Here is an 18,745-nt window from a genome sequence, read left to right on the forward strand (position 1 = left end):
GCGCTGTCTGGTTGTGGGGATGGGAGAAGGTTCACAGGGGAATTGTTTCCTTTCTTTTCTTTCCTTCTTTCTTTCTCTCTCTCTCCCCTTCCCTCCCACCCATCCTTCCTTCTATCTTCCGCTCTCTTCCTTTCTTCTTTTAATATATATTTTTTAGATTTTTTTTTTTAATGTGGGCCATTTTAAAGTCTTTACTGTATCTGTTACAATATGGCTTCTATTTTATGCTTTGACTTTTTAGCCACAAGACATGTGGGATCTTAGCTTCCGGACCAGGGGTCGAACCCATACACCTTCAACTGGAATGCAAAGTCTTAACCACTAGCCCACCAGGGAAGTTCTTTCCTTTTGTATTTAATAAGAATCACCAGGGGAATTCCCTGGCAGTGAAATGCTTAAGACTCCAGGCTTTCACTGCTGAGGGCCCAGGTTTCATCCCTGGTCTGGGAACTAGGATCCCACAACCCTCACAGCACACCCAAAAAAAAAAAATCACCAGGGGAAAAGATATAAAAGGTCAAAGAGAGAGAGCACTCTCTTAGATGTCCCCTCAAGGATATTCCACTATTTCATAAAATATGCATACTTCAGTGAATATATATATTTAAATTGTAATAGAAAGAAACATTTTTAATTAATTATTGAAACTTCAGTTGAAAATCATTTCATGACTATAGTTGAAACTGTCATGCTCCCTAACCACACTACAAAAAGGGGGTAAGGGGGAAAAGTGACTGGGAATTTTTAAAATCATGGTTTCAATCATGGTTTCAAAACCATGGTTTCAAACCATGATTTCATGGTTTATTGTTTCTAAATTCAGAAACAATATGCATATGTGAAAAAGCAGCTTTCTGATACCGAAACATAATGGATAGTTCCTACTCTTCACTGTCTCCTTTTTTGGAAAATGCTCATCTTCAGCCTTGTTCAAGCAAATCTATTTTTATGATAATTGTTACTAGTAAAGCCATTAATTATTATAAATTCTGTTGCATGAACTCATTTGGAGAATATTATGGCTATCAATAAATGTTCTTCACTCCCAGGCACACAGAATTTTTAAGCATCGAATAAGACTCGGACGCAGAATCCAGCATAATTTTTCTGATTCCTCTCCTCTTGCTCAGAGACTGATGGTAATTCAACAACACGAATTACACATCTAAAGGATAATTTTAACATTTGAAGGAACTGGTTCAAGGCTTCTACCAGCAAAGCATTTTTCAAAGAAAAGCAGGATAACATGGTACTTAGCATGCAAGAATCCATTCTGTAAAAACTGATGATCTACAGACACTTTTTACCAGCCACAGCTGTCTAACCACAGCTAAGTCCATGTGCACAGAAATGAGGCTGAAGCCAAAGTCATTTCTCTTTGGTCAGTTCTGAAAACGGGGCTGCTGCATAGACTGAGTGCAAGCAAGCTGCCTCCCACGTGATGTAAGAACACTGTGAATTTCCTAGACACCTGCCCCAGCTAAACAGCAGTGTTGACTTTTAGACGGTTGATTAAAAGGGTTCTTCAGCATCAGGTACTTAGATTACGTTATGCTCAAGATGTAAACATTTATGCTAAACGCTACACTCGAGGATAAATCATATATGCATACAGATGACATCATGGATCACTGCAATTAACACAGGTACCATGTGCAGGAAAGAAAACTTTGGCTGAAAGCATCTGTCACTTGCTTCTTTTTTTTCATGGCCCCTCCACACTGAGAGGGATGAGGCCAGCCGTCAGGAAGGGCTTCCCCAAAGAAAGCCCTCATTTTCCAGGGACAACAAATCCCATTTCGTAACAGAACAAACCTGGCATGCCATTCTCTCCTCAGGTTCTGGCGAGTGGTGATCGAGGCGAGGATGGATGTCAACATCTCATTCTTTTGTTCCATGGGGACCCCCTCTCTTCTAACTTCGCGAAGCACAGCGCTTGTCTAGAAGAAACAATCCCCAAAAAGAGAAAGTGAAAGTGAAAAATTAATAATGAAAAAAAGCCCATAAGCAAATAAGGACAGTAAATCAATGGCTTTTTTATTACAGTTCCCCTGCTAACAAATCAATACAGTAAATGATGGTCAAAAATGGCCAGCATATATTTTGTACTTAATCAATGTACATGGCACATAAGGTAAACTCCAAAGCTCCACTGCCTTAAGTAACACATCAAGACGCTGTGCATTCTCACTCTAATTTTCTCGGTGCACCAATGATTTTTTTCCCTGGCAACTGCCGACCATGAGCTACTATTAGAAATTATTTTCACGTACACTTCACTGTGTGTTGTGTGTCTGGCCTCTTAAAAAAGAGCAGTCTCTGACTTTCCCTCTCTGTTTCCTGCCAACCAGCTGAGGCTTACTGCACTGCCTTTCTTATTTGAATCATTAATTTCTATTTCCAGCTATGCCAGGAATTTTTTCTTTTCTTTTTTTTTTTGGTTCACTCCATTTTCCTTGCTTGCTGCAAATCAAGAGCTTACAAAGAAAGGAACACTAAGAGCACAAGAATCAAAGAAGAGTATATCTCTATGAATATCTTTCCAGGTTTGAAAATCCACCGCATACTTCAAATAGTAGATACAGGGATTCGTAAGCACAGTAGACACATGATTTGGGGAAGAATCTGCTACTCCATGGTTATGGCTATGGTCTTTAAAAAAAAAATTAGGCTCACAGGTGAGTACAAAAACACTCGAAATTTAGATGCTGCTTTTTTAAGTAGTTGAAAAGCAAGCGCATCACACCTGGGTCACTCTAATAAGTAACGTTACATCGAAACTCAAATTTGACATTGTCATTTCAACTTTACAACTCACCTCTGTAGGCTCTTATTTTAAACATGCAAATGTCTGTGACACTAGAAAAACAATTAAGAAAACAATGGAAAGTATTCTACTGGTACTTGAAATCTGAGTGAGCAAAACACCTTTCAAGTTCTAATCACAGAACTCTTTTTCAAATGAAAATTTACCTTCACATATTAACAATTGGGGTAGAAATCTTTAGGATTTATAAATGTTGTTCTTCATGAAAGGCTGGTGGGGTGGGGGGCTTCTTTGGAGATGTTATAACCAAAGCAATTCTGCCACTTTCTCTGTTCTAATCAGTCGGTGTATTCCTTACTTTGGAGTAGGAAATGGCAACCCACTCCTGTATTCTTGCCTGAGAAATCCCATGGACAAAGAGGAGACTGGCAGGCTACCATCCATGGGATCGCAAGAGAGTCAGCCACAACTTAGTGAGTAAACAGCAATTCCTTATGTAACTGATGCCCACACCTTCGCTGACATGAAGAGCACACTCAACATCTGATTCTCACGGATCTTGAAATACCACTTGCTTACTCCTCTATAACATTTTACACTGTATGCTTAATATCTTCAAGACAACCGTGAGAAGAGGTGTGACAAACGCTTGCAGTTTTCGATGCCTTCCGTCCATACCCAGTCCCCTTTCCTGTGACAGCATCTAGATCTCCTTGTGGGCGAAGTCTTTTATTGCATGTCATCTTAGAGGGACTGTCACCCAAAGCGTTCTGCTCTCCCCCACCAAGGATGTGGGCCAGGCTGGCCTAATTTTCTTTTCCAGGACTTTAGACACTTGAGATGACAAAGAAAGTTGGCGGGGGGGGGGCGTTGCGGAATGTAGTAGCAATTTATCTATATTCCCACAGTTCCTACCACCCATGGTCCTCAAAGTATTCCCGGCTTCCTGAAATTTGAGTCTCTTTTTTTCATATACATAATCAAATGTATTTCTTCTTAATTGACGGAGAATTGCTTTACAATATTTTATTGGTTTCTACCAAATATCAACAAGAATCAGCCATAGGTATACATATGTCCCCTCCCTCTTGAACCTCCCCCCCACCACCCTCCCCATCCCACCCCTCTAGGTTGTTACAGAGCCCTGGTTTGAGTTCCCTGAGTCATTCAGCAAATTCCCATTGGCCATTTTATATATAGTGGTGTATACGTTTCCATGCTACGCTCTCCATTCATCCCACCCTCTATTCCCTGCCCACCCCGTGTCCATAAGTTTGTTCTCTCAAACTCTAGAGTTTCCTTGGACAACTTTAGTTATCCAACATCCTTTCAATAAAGTCCCACTTTGTTCAAATTCACCAGAATCGGTTTCTGTTGCTTACAATCAAACGTCCTAACTGATACAAACAGGTAAGACAGGAGAGACTTCGCTGGCTGCTCCAGTGGTTCAGAATGTGCACTTCCAGTGCGGTGGGCATGGATTCAATCCCTGGTCGGGGAACTAAGATCCTGCATGCTGTGTGGTGCACCAGAAAAAATAAATCAAAGTGCAGACCTTACAGGTCAGACAGGAAACAGTATGTCCACTGGAAAGGATCCACAATACTCTGCCAAGCATTAGTCAGGAAAAGGACCCTATCTCTGCCTCCCGGACCCAGAATGACAGCTACTCTACTGGTGATATAACCAAATGCATACGAAGCTTCTAGGGCTTCCCTCGTGGCTCAGACGGTAAAGAATCCGCTCACAATGCAGGAGACCTGGGTTTGATCCCTAGGTTGGGAAGATCCTCTGGAGGAGGGCATAGCAACCCACGCCAGTGTTCTTGCCTGGAGAATCCCCATGGACAGAGGGGCCTGGTGGGCTATACTCCACAGGGTCGCAAAGAGTTGGACACGACTGAGCGACCAAGCACACACGAGCTCCTAGGACAATACTTGTGGCCCCCCAGCACCGGGAGGAATGCTGGGTTTCTCTGCTGCTACTGCTGCTGCTGCTAAGTCGCTTCAGTCGTGTCTGACTCTGTGCGACCCCACAGACGGCAGCCCACCAGGCTCCCCCGTGCCTAGGATTCTCCAGGCAAGAACACTGGAGTGGGGTGCCGTTGCCTTCTCTGTGGGTTTCTCTAGGTGATTCTAAAGCATGACACCCAGGCTCCCAGTGTCTAAAGCAGGGGTTGTAAATTCAAATACTGACTAGGACCAGAAAGGTAACAAGAGTAAGTTAAGCAAGGTTCCTGAAGAGAGCATGTGCTCTGTCTAAAAAGACAGTCGCTACTCAGCCTCAGCCCCAGGCAACTCTGCCATTCAGAAAAGCTGTTTTGGTGGGGCCAGATTCATGAATTTTCAAAATAAACAAGAACTCTGTTCTTTTTTTAACGTGAAAATTCCTAATTTTAAAATGTCAGAAACTAATTATTTTTTAGTTTTTAATTTTATACAAATTTGATTTTTTTTTCAATTTTTATTGAAACATAGTTGACTTACAATGTTGTGTTAGTTTCAGGTATACAGCAAAGTGAATCAGTTATATATATATTTTAACATTCTCTTCTATAGGTTATTACAAGATATTGAGTACAGTTCCCAGTGTTATACAATAGGTCCTTGTTGGTTACCTATGTTACAGTAGTGGGTAAATTTTAATCCCAAATTCCTCACTTACCCATCCTCATCCCCCTTCTCCTTTGGTAACCGTAAGTTTGTTTTCCATGTCTGTGAGCCTGTTTCTATTTCATAAATGTGTTCATTTGTGTCATAGTTTAGATTCCACATGTAAGAGATATCCCATGATATGTGCCTTCATCTGACTGACTTAGTATGACAATCTCTAGGTCCATTCATGTTGCTGCAAATGGCACCATTTCATTCTCTGGCTGAGTAATATTCCATTGTACATACATCACATCTTCTTTATCTATTCCTCAGGTGATGGACACTGAGGTTGCTCCCATGTCTTAGGCTGTTGTAAACAGTGCCCCTATGAACACTGGGGTGCATGTATCTTCTTGAATTAAGTTTTTCCCCAGATATATGCCCAGGAGTGGGACCACAGGATCATATGGTAGCTTTATTTTCAGTTTTATTTTGCTTTTTCTTTTTAAGGAATCTACATACTATTCTCCATGGGCTTCCTTGGTGGCTCAGCAATAAAGAATCTGCCTGCCAGTGCATGAGGTGGGCGTTTGATCCCTGGGTCAGGAAGATCCCCTGGAGAAGGCAATGGCAACCCACTCCAGTGTTCTTGCCGGGAAAATCCCATGGACCGAGGAGCCTGGTGGGCTACAGTCCATGGGGTCGCAAAGAGCCAGACGTGACTGAGCGACTAAACATACAGTTCTCCATAGTCACTGCACGAACTTACAGTCCCACCAACAGTGCAGGAGGATTCCTTTTTCTCTGCAACCTTTCCAGGATTTATTATTTGTAGACTTTCTGATATTGGCCATTCTGACTGGTATGAGGTAATACTCCATTGTAGTTTTATTTGCATTTAATACAATTTTTAAAGGTTACTTTCCATTTACATTTATTACAAAATATTGGCTATATTCCCTGCATTATACAATACATCCTTGAGCTTATCTTATACCCAGGGGTTTGTACCTCCCACCCCCCCATTCCTATATTGCCCCTCTCTGGCCCCCCAATTTTTTTTAAATACCATGTGGGATAAACAAGAAACAATGGCTAAATGGAACTCAGGCAGCTGCCAATTTGTGGCCTATAGTGTAAACAATGTCTCATTTCAGAGAGGTCTTGGCATCAATGGGGACTCTAACAACAGCATTGCTCCTTGTCTGTGATACCCCGCCTCAAACACTGAAAGCCAGAAGGGACCTCAGGAAGTCATGCAGTTTATCACCATGCCTGTTGGTACACATTATTTTACCAAAAAGTGCTTCACATGGAAAATAAAACACACATCTAGATGGCTCCAAAGACATGATGAAAATAAAATTATTTCTCTATTTGACTTTTTCAAACAAGTCGTTTGTATCTTCTTGGCCTTTCATATCGTTTACGTTTTATCCAGAAGCCCTAGTTTACCATGGATCCTGAAGAGGAAGGGTTGAAGAAAGCTGAATTCATGGGGGCAGAGGATCCTATTTAGTTTCGACTGTATCCCCACTGCTCCCCTAATGACTTTTGATAAATGCTCGTCAAACTGGTAACAAAAGTAGGAACTAGAAAAACAAGCATTGCAAAAACAAAGAGCAATGGAAGACTGTCTTCTTTTAAGAAATTACTATTATAGAGTCTGCCTGCAATCTGAGAGACCCGGATTCAATTCCTGGGTCGGGAAGATCCCCTGGAGAAGGGAATGGCAACCCACTCCAGTATTCTTGCCCGAAGGATCCCATGGACAGAGGAGCCCGATGAGCTATATAGTCCATGGGGTCGCAAAGAGTCAGACACGACTGAGCAACTAACACACACACACACACATTATTATTATTATTACTACTTCATGAGTTGATAAAACTCATAGAAGCTGAGAGAGTCACGTGCTCCACCACGGAGCTCTTGTCACTTCACAAAAGGACTCACTTCCTGGTCTGTTTAAACAACTAGTTCTCCTCGTTCTGAGTTTCCCAAACTTTAGTCATTCTAGTTCATCTCATAATTCTTTTTTTTTTAATTGATTAATTTATTTTAATTTGAGGATAATTACTTTACTGTGGTGGTTTTTGCCATACAGCGACATGAATCAGCCCCGGGTGCACATGTATCCCTGCATCCTGACCTCAGAAAGTCATACAGTTTACGACCATGTCCTCAGGTACATATTATAATAGAATACCCACTATTTGTGTATAAAGTATTAATGTCTGTGTTCAGTCGCTTCAGCTGTGTCTGACTCTTTATGACCCTATGGACTGCAGCCCGCCAGGCTCCTCTGTCTATGGGATTTTCCAGGCAAGAATACTGGAGTGGGTTGCCATTTCCTCCTCCCGGAGATCTTGTATTAATACCTAATATTTTTCTTTCAATCAACTTATATTTTAAAATATAAAATGAATTCTCTTCAAAAGAAAAATGGAAGACCAGTGCTACTTGTCATAAATGAGAACATAACCAGAAAAATAATATATTAAAAACAAAGTTAAATGTTCCTCTCATTCTCAGTTCAGTTCAGTCCTCAGTCGTGTCTGACTCTGTAAACCCATGAACTGCACCATGCCAGGCTTCCCTGTCCATCACCATCTCCCAGAGCTGGCTCAAACTCATGTCCATCAAGTTGGTGATGCCATCCAACCATCTTATTCTCTGTCGTCCACTTCTCCTCCTGCCTTCAATCTTTCCCAGCGTCAGGGTCTTTTCCAATGAGTCAGTTCTTCGCATCAGGTGGCCAAAGTACTGGAGCTTCAGTTTCAGCATCAGTCTTTCCAATGAATATTCAGGACTGATTTCCTTTAGGATTGACTGGTTTGATCTCCTTGTAATCTCCTCTCCTTCCAGACGGATATTATTGTTGCTTGCTGAAGGTTCTGAGGCTGAAGCTGGCTTCTTCTTTGTAAAAGAGGACATGAACGTGTATGGGAGAACGTAGAGACATATGAGTCTAAATGAAGACCTCCTGGACACAGTCACAGAAATAGAAAAGGAGCTGAAGATGTAATCACCTTTTCTGAGTGACTCTCCGTATGTGTAGAGTCCTGGAATACCACCTAGCATCATCCCAGGTCTGCACCCCTGCTCGGGATGAACTGCCATGCTGCACCAAGCCGTTTTGCTCCAGAGTGTCCAACTTTTTGTGACACTACGGACTAACACGCCAGCCTCCTCTGTCCATGGGATTATCCAGGCAAGAATACTAGAATGGGTTGCCTGCCCTACTGCAATGGTTTTTCCATACTTCACAGATAAATCGCTTTTCTCCCTAAAGGTATTCTTCTATGAAACTCAATATATAAAACAGTTTGAAGCTTTGAAGGTATGGAGGACTGGAGGTTCTCCCCTTGTCGTGGGGTATCTCTTCAAAAGTCTAAGGAACTGTGAGATACAATTTGCCAACCTCAAGCCAACAGTGTTTAAAACAGCATTTACGTGTTCAAAAGTTTATACATCTGTTTGCTGGTAGGAATGCAAAAGACTGTCATTCTAGTAGAGAGTTTGGCAGTTTTTTATAAAGTTACACACACACTTAATATTATCACCAGCAATCCCATTTCTAGGGCTTTACTTAAAGAAATAAACACTTACATTCCCACAGAAACACATATATAGATGTTGATAGCAGCTTTATTCATAATTGCCCAAAACTGTAAATAACCTAAATGTCCTTCCTTAAAGGGCAAGTGGATAAACACACCGTGATACAATGGAATACTCCTCAGCAAACAAAAGTGATAGGTAATTGATACATGCAGCCCACTCGAATGAATCTCAACATCATTATGCTGAGTGAGAGAGGTGACGCTCCAGAGATAAAAAACACAGCCTGATTCCATTTACTGGACATTTGGAAAAAGCAAATTATAGGGACAGAGATCAAATCAGTGAGGGAATTTTAAGAATGATAAAACTAGTCTGCATCCTGAAAATGGTGGTAGCTATAGGAGTTTAGACATATGTTAAAACTCACAGAACTGTATATCCAAAAAAGTCAATTTTATCATATGTAACTTTTACAAAATTTAATTATAAAAGTTCACTTTTATCACATTTTTAGGACAAGAAAGAATGTAGATAACATGTTTACATATAAATATATTTAAAAGAGAAGCAGTTAGTAAAAAATACAGAAAAAATGTATCTGGGTTACAAAACAAATTCGGTTACAAATTTTTTTTTAAGATATTGGAAAAAGCTGGCTGAACTTAGATTGAGCATTCAGACCCTAAAATAGAGTATTTCATAAAATTTAGAGTGAAAAGAAGTTCTTTCACAAAAGGAAATCTCAGAGTGTCAAAGGGCATTCTTTTTATAAAAATTGTGATATTTTAATCCTTATAATAGTGTTGGCTCCACAGGGTTTCCTTCCCATTTAGGCCACCACAGAGCGCTGAGTAGAGTTCCCTGTGCTATAGAGTGAACTACGTCCAGTGTGCTATACCGTGGGTTCTCACTACTGATCTATTTTATAGTACGGAATACTCTGAATATTCATTGGAATGACTGATGTTGAAGCTGAAGCTCCAATACTTTGGCTACCTGATGCAAAGAACTGACTCACTGGAAGAGATCCTGACGCTGGGAAAGATTGAGGGCAGGAGGAGAAGGGGATGACAGACGACGAGACGGCTGATGGCATCACCGACTCAATGGACATGTGTTCGAGCAAACTCGGGGAGATGATGGACAGGGAAGCCTGGCGTGCTGCAGTCCGTGGGGTCACGAAGAGCTGGACACAACTTAGTGACTGAAGAACAACAGAAGTGTATATATGGGCTTCCCAGGTGGCGCTAGTGGTAAAGAAGCCACCTGCCAATGCAGGAGACTTAAGAGGGCTGGGTTTGATCCTTGGATTGGGAAGATTCCCTAGAGGTGGGCGTGGCAACCCACTCCAGTATATGTCAATCTCAGTCTCCCAGTTCATCCCATCGCCTCTTTCCCTTTAATATCCATGTAAGAAACAACAGAATGGGAAAGACTAGAGATCTCTTCAAGAAAATTAGAGACACCAAGGGAACATTTCATGCAAAGATGGGCTCGATAAAGGACAGAAATGCTTTGGACCTAACAGAAGCAGAAGATATTAAGAAGAGGTGGCAAGAATACACAGAAGAACTGTACAAAAAAGATCTTCACGACCAATGTGATCACTCACCTAGAGCCAGACATCCTGGAATGTGAAGTCAAGTGGGCCTTAGAAAGCATCACTATGAACAAAGCTAGTGGAGGTGATGGAATTCCAGTTGAGCTATTGCAAATCCCAAAAGATGATGCAGTGAAAGTGCTACACTCAATATGCCAGCAAATTTGGAAAACTCAGCAGTGGCCACAGGACTAGAAAAGGTCAGTTTTCATTCCAATCCCAAAGAAAGGCAATCCTGAAGAATGCTCAAACTACTGCACAATTGCACTTATTTCACACGCTAGTAAAGTAATGCTCAAAATTCTCCAAGCCAGGCTTCAGCAATACGTGAACCGTGAACTTCCAGTTGTTCAAGCTGGTTTTAGAAAAGGCAGAGGAACCAGAAATGAAATTGCCAACATCAGCTGGATTATCAAAAGAGCAAGAGAGTTCCAGAAAAACATCTATTTCTGCTTTATTGACTATACCAAAGCCTTTGACTCTGTGGATCACAATAAACTGTGGAAAATTCTGAAAGAGATGGGAATACCAGACCACCTGAGCTGCCTCTTGAGAAACCTATATGCAGGTCAGGAAGCAACAGTTAGAATTGGACATGGAACAACAGACTCATTCCAAATAGGAAAAAGGAGTACGTCAAGTCTGTATATTGTCACCTTGCTTATTTAACTTATATGCAGAGTACATCATGAGAAATGCTGGGCTGGAAGAAGCACAAGCTGGCATCAAGATTGCCGGGAGAAATATCAATAACCTCAGATATGCAGATGACACCACCCTTATGGCAGAAAGTGAAGAGGAACTAAAAAGCCTCTTGATGAAGGTGAAAGACGAGAGTGAAAAAGTTGGCTTAAAACTCAACATTCAGAAAACAAAGATCATGGCATCTGGTCCCATCACTTCATGGCAAATAGATGGGGAAACAGTGGAAACTGAGAGTTTTTTGGGGGGGGAGGGGACTCCAAAATCACTGCAGATGGTGACTGCAGCCATGAAATTAAAAGATGCTTACTCCTTGGAAGGAAAGTTATGACCAACCTAGATAGCATATTGAAAAGCAGAGACATTACTCTGCCAACAAAGGTCCGTCTAGCCAAGGCTATGGTTTTTCCAGTGGTCATGTACGGATGTGAGAGTTGGACTGTGAAGAAGGCTGAGTGCTGAAGAATTGATGCTTTTGAACTGTGGTGTTGGAGAAGACTCTTGAGAGTCCCTTGGACTGCAAGGAGATCCAACCAGCCCATTCTGAAGGAGATCAGCCGTGGGATTTCTTTGGAAGGAATGATGCAAAAGCTGAAACTCTAGTACTTTGGCCACCTCATGCGAAGAGTTGACTCATTGGAAAAGACTCTGATGCTGGGAGGGATTGGGGGCAAGAGGAGAAGGGGACGACAGAGGATGAGATGGCTGGATGGCATCACTGACTCGATGGACGTGAGTCTGAGTGAACGCCGGGAGTTGGTGATGGACAGGGAGGCCTGGCGTGCTGCGATTCATGGGGTCGCAAAGAGTCAGACACGACTGAGTGACTGAACTGAACTGAAGAGAGCTGACTACACAAATCCCAGCTGCCACTTCCTCCCTATGGCCTCTCCTACACTGCAGGATGGAGATGACCACAGAGCCTCCCTACGGATTCTCGCGAGGCCTAGTTACCCAGTCTTGTGCCATTATGATTATGAGCTTTAGTTTCATCTTAAATGCCCTCATCCACCTTGTGTTAGGCTCTGCTATTTTAGCAAGAGGATTCCCCTAAAGTGTCTACAACTTGAAAATTTTCCAAAGAAGAACAAGTAACCATTGAATGGCCACAGCCATTAGAAGCCTCTCTCAGAAGCCAGAGGCACCCTCCTTTGCATATCCCTCACAGGAGAAAAATCTTGATCCTTGGACGGTGGGCTTTATTTTTAGAATCAGTTCTGATTTCACTGTACATGGCATTATTAGTAGACGCCTCTCTCTCTCTGAGGCCACTATCCAATATGTGCCCTATTCTTCTTAGTCTTCTAGTGGGGCTCCTCACTGTGGGACCCTCACCTGTGCTTAGCCCAGGGTTCTGTCCTTGGTTCTCCTGTTCTCTCTGTTGCCTGCATTCTCTGTGGGCAACCTTCCCCTCCAATGGCTTTACAGGTCCCTGCAGACCAACCACTTCCCACGGACTTCTACCTACAAGCAGACCTCTCTGCTAAACTCTGGTCCCATAGAATCAACCACTAGATGGTTGATTCCCCTTCGACATACATCTCAAAATAATACTTCAGCCTCAACTCGTCCACTTGTGAACTGCAATTTCTGTTCCCCATCAATCTGCTCCTTCTCCCTTTCAGTTCAGTTCAGTCATCTCTGACTCTTTGTGACCCCATGGACTGCAGCACACCAGGCTTCCCTGTCCATTACCAACTCCTGGAGCTTGCTCAAACTCATGTCCATCGAGTAGGTGATGCCATCAACCATCTCATGCTCTGTCGTCCCCTTCTCCTTTTACCTCCCTAGAATGACGAATGACACCACTCCCAATGCAGTCACCTAAACCAGACATCCAGGACTCATCCTAGCCTCGTCTCTTTGTGTTCCTGCCCTCCCTGCACCTAAACATCAACACCTATCGTTCCTCTTTGTTCAGCAGGACTCAGACTTACTTCTTCCCCACGGCCATTAGACTTGGTACAGGACAGCTCTCATCTGGGCCATGAAATGGTGTCCCAACTAGCATCTCTGGGTCAGTCTCACCCCTTCTATGAATTTACCTCCTACAAGAGGAGTATGTCAGAGTCAAAGGAGATGAGAAACTTCCGCCTCCAAAACTCTACCTAAGCCAGAGCAGCTTACAGACTTCAGGTTCATGCAGACTTCAGTTATTGTATTTGAGAGGTACAAAACAATAATTTTTAAAGCCCAGATTCCTTAATCAGAAAAAAAATGAAAAACCCTCTCGTTTTTATATAGGCAGTGCTGATGTCTCAAGTCTTAGCTCTGTCTCTCTTCTATTCCACATTAGACTAATTGCAGTTCCCTGAAAATACATGCCTATTGTAGATTATATATTTACTTGTACCTGGTTATATAACTTACCAGTAACTACTAATTGTTCAAGAAACATCTCAGATAACACCTCCTATGTGAAGTCCTCCAGGAACCACATCCTTCCACCAAACTAAGTAGAGTGTCACCCCTTCTTACGGACCGCCCTTGAGCATCCCATAAATCACTTCATATTCCACTGTGATTAATTATGCACTAGAGCTTTCCTCTTCCAGAGTGTGAGCTCTGCGAGAACAAATAGGGTCCATACCCATTTCTTTTCAAATCCTCTAAGATGCCAAGTTTGGCGCCAGTTGTGAAAGTGGACTCCTGATAGAGGCTTGTGGAACAAATGAAGTCATATGACATGTCTGAGCACGTCTGGTGAAGAAGGTGGACAGAGTATTATTCAAGACCAAGAACAATGTGTGAAACAAGCTTTGGTCTGATTCAAACTATTTCTAAAGACAAATCTAAGAAAAAAAGTTATACCACCTATTTTTAAACAAAAGTATCATGAAAAAAATGAAGCCTTTGCAATCCCTAGGCGACTGCTTAGGGCAATGTTCATTTGGATGGATGTATCCAAAAATAGTTTTACCACAAAGCTATGATAGCATCTAATCTATGCATAGTCTCCTGATAAGCCAAAAGAAGAAGTCTTACTTTGTCCATTGCAGCAGAGAAAACTATTTTGAACTCTGGCAACCCACAGCATTCTAATGACCTCCAAGAATTCTGCAGTGTTTTTAGCTTCTCCTGGCTCAAAACTTTATGCATAAAAGATTAAGTAAAATGTCCAGAACTAGAGAAAGAGAGAGGTTGAGAGAGAGAGAGAGACTGACTGAGAACAAGAAAAGAAAAACCAAAACTCTAAAGCTCTAAGAGGACTTAAATTTTAGGCATAGGTTTCACATCTTTCTTGGGAAAAAAGTCTCCCAATCCAGAATTCATTCAACTAACCCTGAGTAATTCACCTAATTCTTGCTGGTTATATTCTTACATTTGGTAACTTTCAATATGTCCTAATTCTAGGGCATCTTTAGGAAAGCACATTATGAACATAACTTGCACTATGCATAATTTATACCATATAAGGTTTGTAGATAGGAATCATTCTTAGATTTAAAAGGAGAATAACAGTATTTACTCATTTACTAATAATGGAAAGTAAGTCCTTCCTTCTTTTGGTTCCTTTCTGATCTGGAGTAACAGCTTCCAACAGGCCTTCAACTCCAAAACCTAGGTTTAATCCATCCTTCTTACAAATCAGAGAACTGTGTCTAAGAAAATGCATGGAAACAGGAGGCATTCAACAAATATGGCTTGTGATCTCTCTTAGTTCATTAAAAAAAAAAAAGTCTGCTGCTGTTTTTCCAATTTCAAAAGCCATATAAATGCTAGGATGCCAGAAGTTGCATACATTTCCCACCTTCTCAGCATCTCTCAACCCTTACTACCACCAAAAAAGTCCTACTGTTGTGGTGGGAAAAAATGCTATTCCTAACACTTTTTATATACATAGCTGCCTCATGTTAGGGCTGTAGTTCCCTGCTGCACACACAAATTACAAAGATATGCCCTGACTGATAATGAGGGCTAAAGGTTCAACTTGCGAAGAAACTTGGTTTAAGATGTTATCAGCTGGGAAAGCTATTTCATCACATCAACATTGCCATGGGCTGTCAAAAACCTAACCAGGGCTCCCTTCTTCAAAAGTCCAGGAACACTTTTTTTTTTTTCTTTCTTTCTCCCCCCAACCCAGCCTGTTTTTTGTTTTTTTTTTTTAAAAGAAGAAAAAGAAAAAAGGCACAGAACCCACTGAGATAGCCTTGGTCCCATCAAAGAGAGGTCGATCTCGGGTCTGCCTTCATTGACTGATTGTCAGTTTCAGATGGCTCTTTTGTGAGGCCTCTGCAGCTCGATGCTGAGTGATGCCTCCGCCTTGTCTAAACTGGACTGGGCACCGCCGAAGATTTCCAGCGTGCTTGGATCCACAGCCCAGCAGAACAAATAAACATTCCCCCTTGGACTTTCTGCCTACTTTATCTCCCTCTCCGGGAGCAAGAGGTTTTGAGGGTGCTAATGTTTACACAATGTTCAGACTTTCTTCCCCCTGTTTCCTGAATTTGAGAAGACACATCCTGCATGACCTGGGCTAAGAGATAACACCAAGTCACCACTGGGTGCCCCCGTCTACCGGATGACTTAAGGCTGCCGTCTTCTCCGCCCCCCATCCCTTTCCTCCCCCACCCCTCACAGTCTTACCAAGGAGGGCAGGAGATAAGCTAGGCTGTCCTGAAAGGCAGACGCAAAGGCAGAAGTCTCCAAGAGGCAGCCAACAAAGCGGGCTTTTACTTCCGCCTAAAGAGACACTTGGTTCAGTTCATCTCAAAGACCTGCTTTAAGGTGCATGAACATCTCAGCAGAGTTTACCAAGTGAATCCTCAAAAAAATGTACCCAGAAGATATATTCTGGCGCTTATCCATTGTGTGCTATTGAGAGGCGGGAGCTAACTGAGAGTAATCAGGAATGTCTGTGAGAAAAGAATTCAGGGCAAACCTTTCTTTGATCCGTCTTCTCATCTGTCAAGGGGTCTACGTAACAGCATCTAGACTTCTTGAGACGATTACATGAGATTATCCAGCACAAGTATTCTGCCCAACGCCTGGCACACACAAAATGCTCAATAGATATTAGAAATTGTCATGACTGATATCAGCAGCATTCTGTGTTAAAAAAAAAAAAAAAAAAACCTAGGGGAAGAAAGATCAAAGAAGATAATGAATACTGACTTTTTTTTAATCCTAAAATACTATAGCCATAAATGGGAATAACTACTTACTTTTTTTCCCCAAGGCACTTTCATAGTTACTTCCCACTTTTCCCCTCTGAACAGTATAGAAATCACCATGTTTAATGTGGTTCACTAAAAGCTACAGAGCCACAGCGGCCTGTCTGGTGCTGGGTGAGCTCTCAGGACAAGTCATGTGGGTGAGCGCTGGGACGGCCAGGCTGCTGGAGGAAAACAGCAGCCTGCTCCAGGTGTTAAACCTGGGGTGCCAGGGCAGTGAGCAGAAGCTAAACCTTAGAACCAAGCTGCAACCATGGTGTTTCAGAGGATGGTGAAAAATGATCCTTGTGATTCTCAAGGAAAGCAAGAAGGAAGGAAGGAAGATGGGAAGGAGGGGGGAAGGGAAGGGAGAAGGGAAGGAGGGAGGGAGGGAAGGAGGGAGGGAGAAAAAAAAGGAAAGAAAAAAGGAAGGAAAGCGAAGGGAAAAGGGGGGAAGAAATAAAGAGAGGGGGAAAAGTAAGCAAGAAAGAGGAAGACAGAAAGAAAAGGAGAGGGAAAAAAGTGTTGTTTATAGAAGCCAGCTGCTTGGGCCGTGGCGCCAGCGACCCCTCATCCTGCTACTTTACGCCTGCAACCCCACTGCCCCCACTGGCACCGGCACAACTGAATGTTGACTTCAATGCTTGAGAGCACTCGACTGATTTTGTACATGATTAATTGCCAAAGACATGGCTGGCCATATGGAACAGAGAAAGCATCAAGTCATTCATACTTCTGTATGCGATCGCTTGGCCCCTGTTGTTTTAATGTACAGGAAAGAGCTAGAATAGCACAGCCCTGGTGTCTTGCCCCTGACAGCCCATTAAGAAATCTCAAAGCACCTAGTCGAAGTTAGGCTGTTGGCTTTTCAATAGCAGCCTAATAAAACAGAAGCCAAGCTTTCCAACCAGTCTTAAATCTTTCACATACAGTACATTAACTACCGGGGCTAAAACAACAGGCTTCTATGATAGGAAATGGGATTTGATTTCTAGTCTCTGCATACTTACTGAGAGCCTTTTTTTTGACTGTTATGGAGTTTACAAAAATCATTGTTCTTTACCCTCTGTTTTCCAAAGAGTCTAATAGATTCGTTTGTTTCAGCAGAGTCAACATTTAGTCACTATTTCGTGCAGTCTATATAATAAAGCTGATTCATGGGGAAGTGAGAGAAACAGCATAATTATTCTTGCCAAGAGAGCCCAGGAATCATTCTAGCTTCTGAAACATTCACTTTCTTTCAAAACAAGAAAGAAAGGAAAAAAAACCTATACACTAGGGGGTAAAGTCTCACACATACACCCTTATTACTCTCGCCTCCCTTTCCCATCACTCTGTGAAATGAGCCCATTTGATGTGGGAAAGAATATCCATTTATTTTCCAGCTGTTCTCCTGTTGGCCCAGGGTAACACTCCACTCCAGGCCAAAGAGGGTGCCACCTCAGGTGTCATTCTAGTCCCAACTTACATCCTCTTAGCTGTCTCCATTACTAAAATCTTTGCAGACTGTTACTTTCTGTCTAAGGGGACCAGGTATACATTTCCACAATACTTTCCTTTCAAGGATTTCCAAATGACAGCACTAAAAACTAATAGCATCAGTAGTTTTCCTTTGTCAGTTCTGACATGTGTTGGCAGAGATGACTTTGTTGGTGCTTTTCATTAGAAAATATTTATATCCTGTTTCATGTCTCAGGACTTGGAGGTGTTGAAATTATCCTCACACCAGAAGACACCATATATGGGAAATTCCACTTGACAGCCAATTCATTAGCAGGGCTGTAATTGCATCTACTGCTGAAATGAGCTAACGGCCCATGGAGGGCTCTAAGTCAATGGGAAAGTCCCTGTCTCCCCGCTGCCTCGCCTTCCCTGCAAGATGCTGGTGACCTCCTGGACGAGCAACTCAACTAATCAACAATATCATGACACAAGAGCATCTGAGCAAGGCCATTGGAAGAAAGAAGCAGCAAAAGCCTTGAAAGTGACTCAGTGATGTGACAATGAAGACTCAACACACAGTTTCTACAAAGAAAAGAGTGTGGGGACTTCCCTGGTGGTCCAGTGGTTAAGACTCTGTGCTCCCAATGCAGGGAGCTCAGGTTCAGTTGCTGCTCAGGGAACTAGATCCCACAGGCCATGCAGCCAAAATAGAAAAAAAATCCAGAAAAAGCCAAAGTGAAAAAAAGAAAGAAAGAAAAAAAACTACCAGATAAATAAAAATAGTATGAAAAAAGACAAGAGAGTATTTTCATTGACCATTATCTTACAGTGATTGTTTTATTATAGTATGCTCTATAAGGTGTGAGGATAATGAGATTCCCATTTCATAGATGGGAAAACTGAGACTGGGAAGGTGAAA

General features: G+C 42.2%; 1 protein-coding gene across 3 annotated transcripts in view; it reads right to left on the minus strand.

Moving 5' to 3' along the window:
* FTO (FTO, alpha-ketoglutarate dependent dioxygenase) overlaps positions 1-18,745 on the minus strand; it is a 424,120-nt gene that overhangs the window by 185,346 nt on the left and 220,029 nt on the right. For all 3 annotated transcript variants that reach the window (XM_027513571.1, XM_027513570.1, XM_027513572.1), the window contains one exon: positions 1,816-1,940. In XM_027513571.1, coding sequence (XP_027369372.1) covers positions 1,816-1,940 — 125 coding nt within the window. The remainder of the gene's footprint in view (positions 1-1,815; positions 1,941-18,745) is intronic.

The sequence above is a fragment of the Bos indicus x Bos taurus genome, chromosome 18 (assembly GCF_003369695.1).
Source record: "Bos indicus x Bos taurus breed Angus x Brahman F1 hybrid chromosome 18, Bos_hybrid_MaternalHap_v2.0, whole genome shotgun sequence".
In the NCBI taxonomy this organism is placed as follows: domain Eukaryota; kingdom Metazoa; phylum Chordata; class Mammalia; order Artiodactyla; family Bovidae; genus Bos; species Bos indicus x Bos taurus.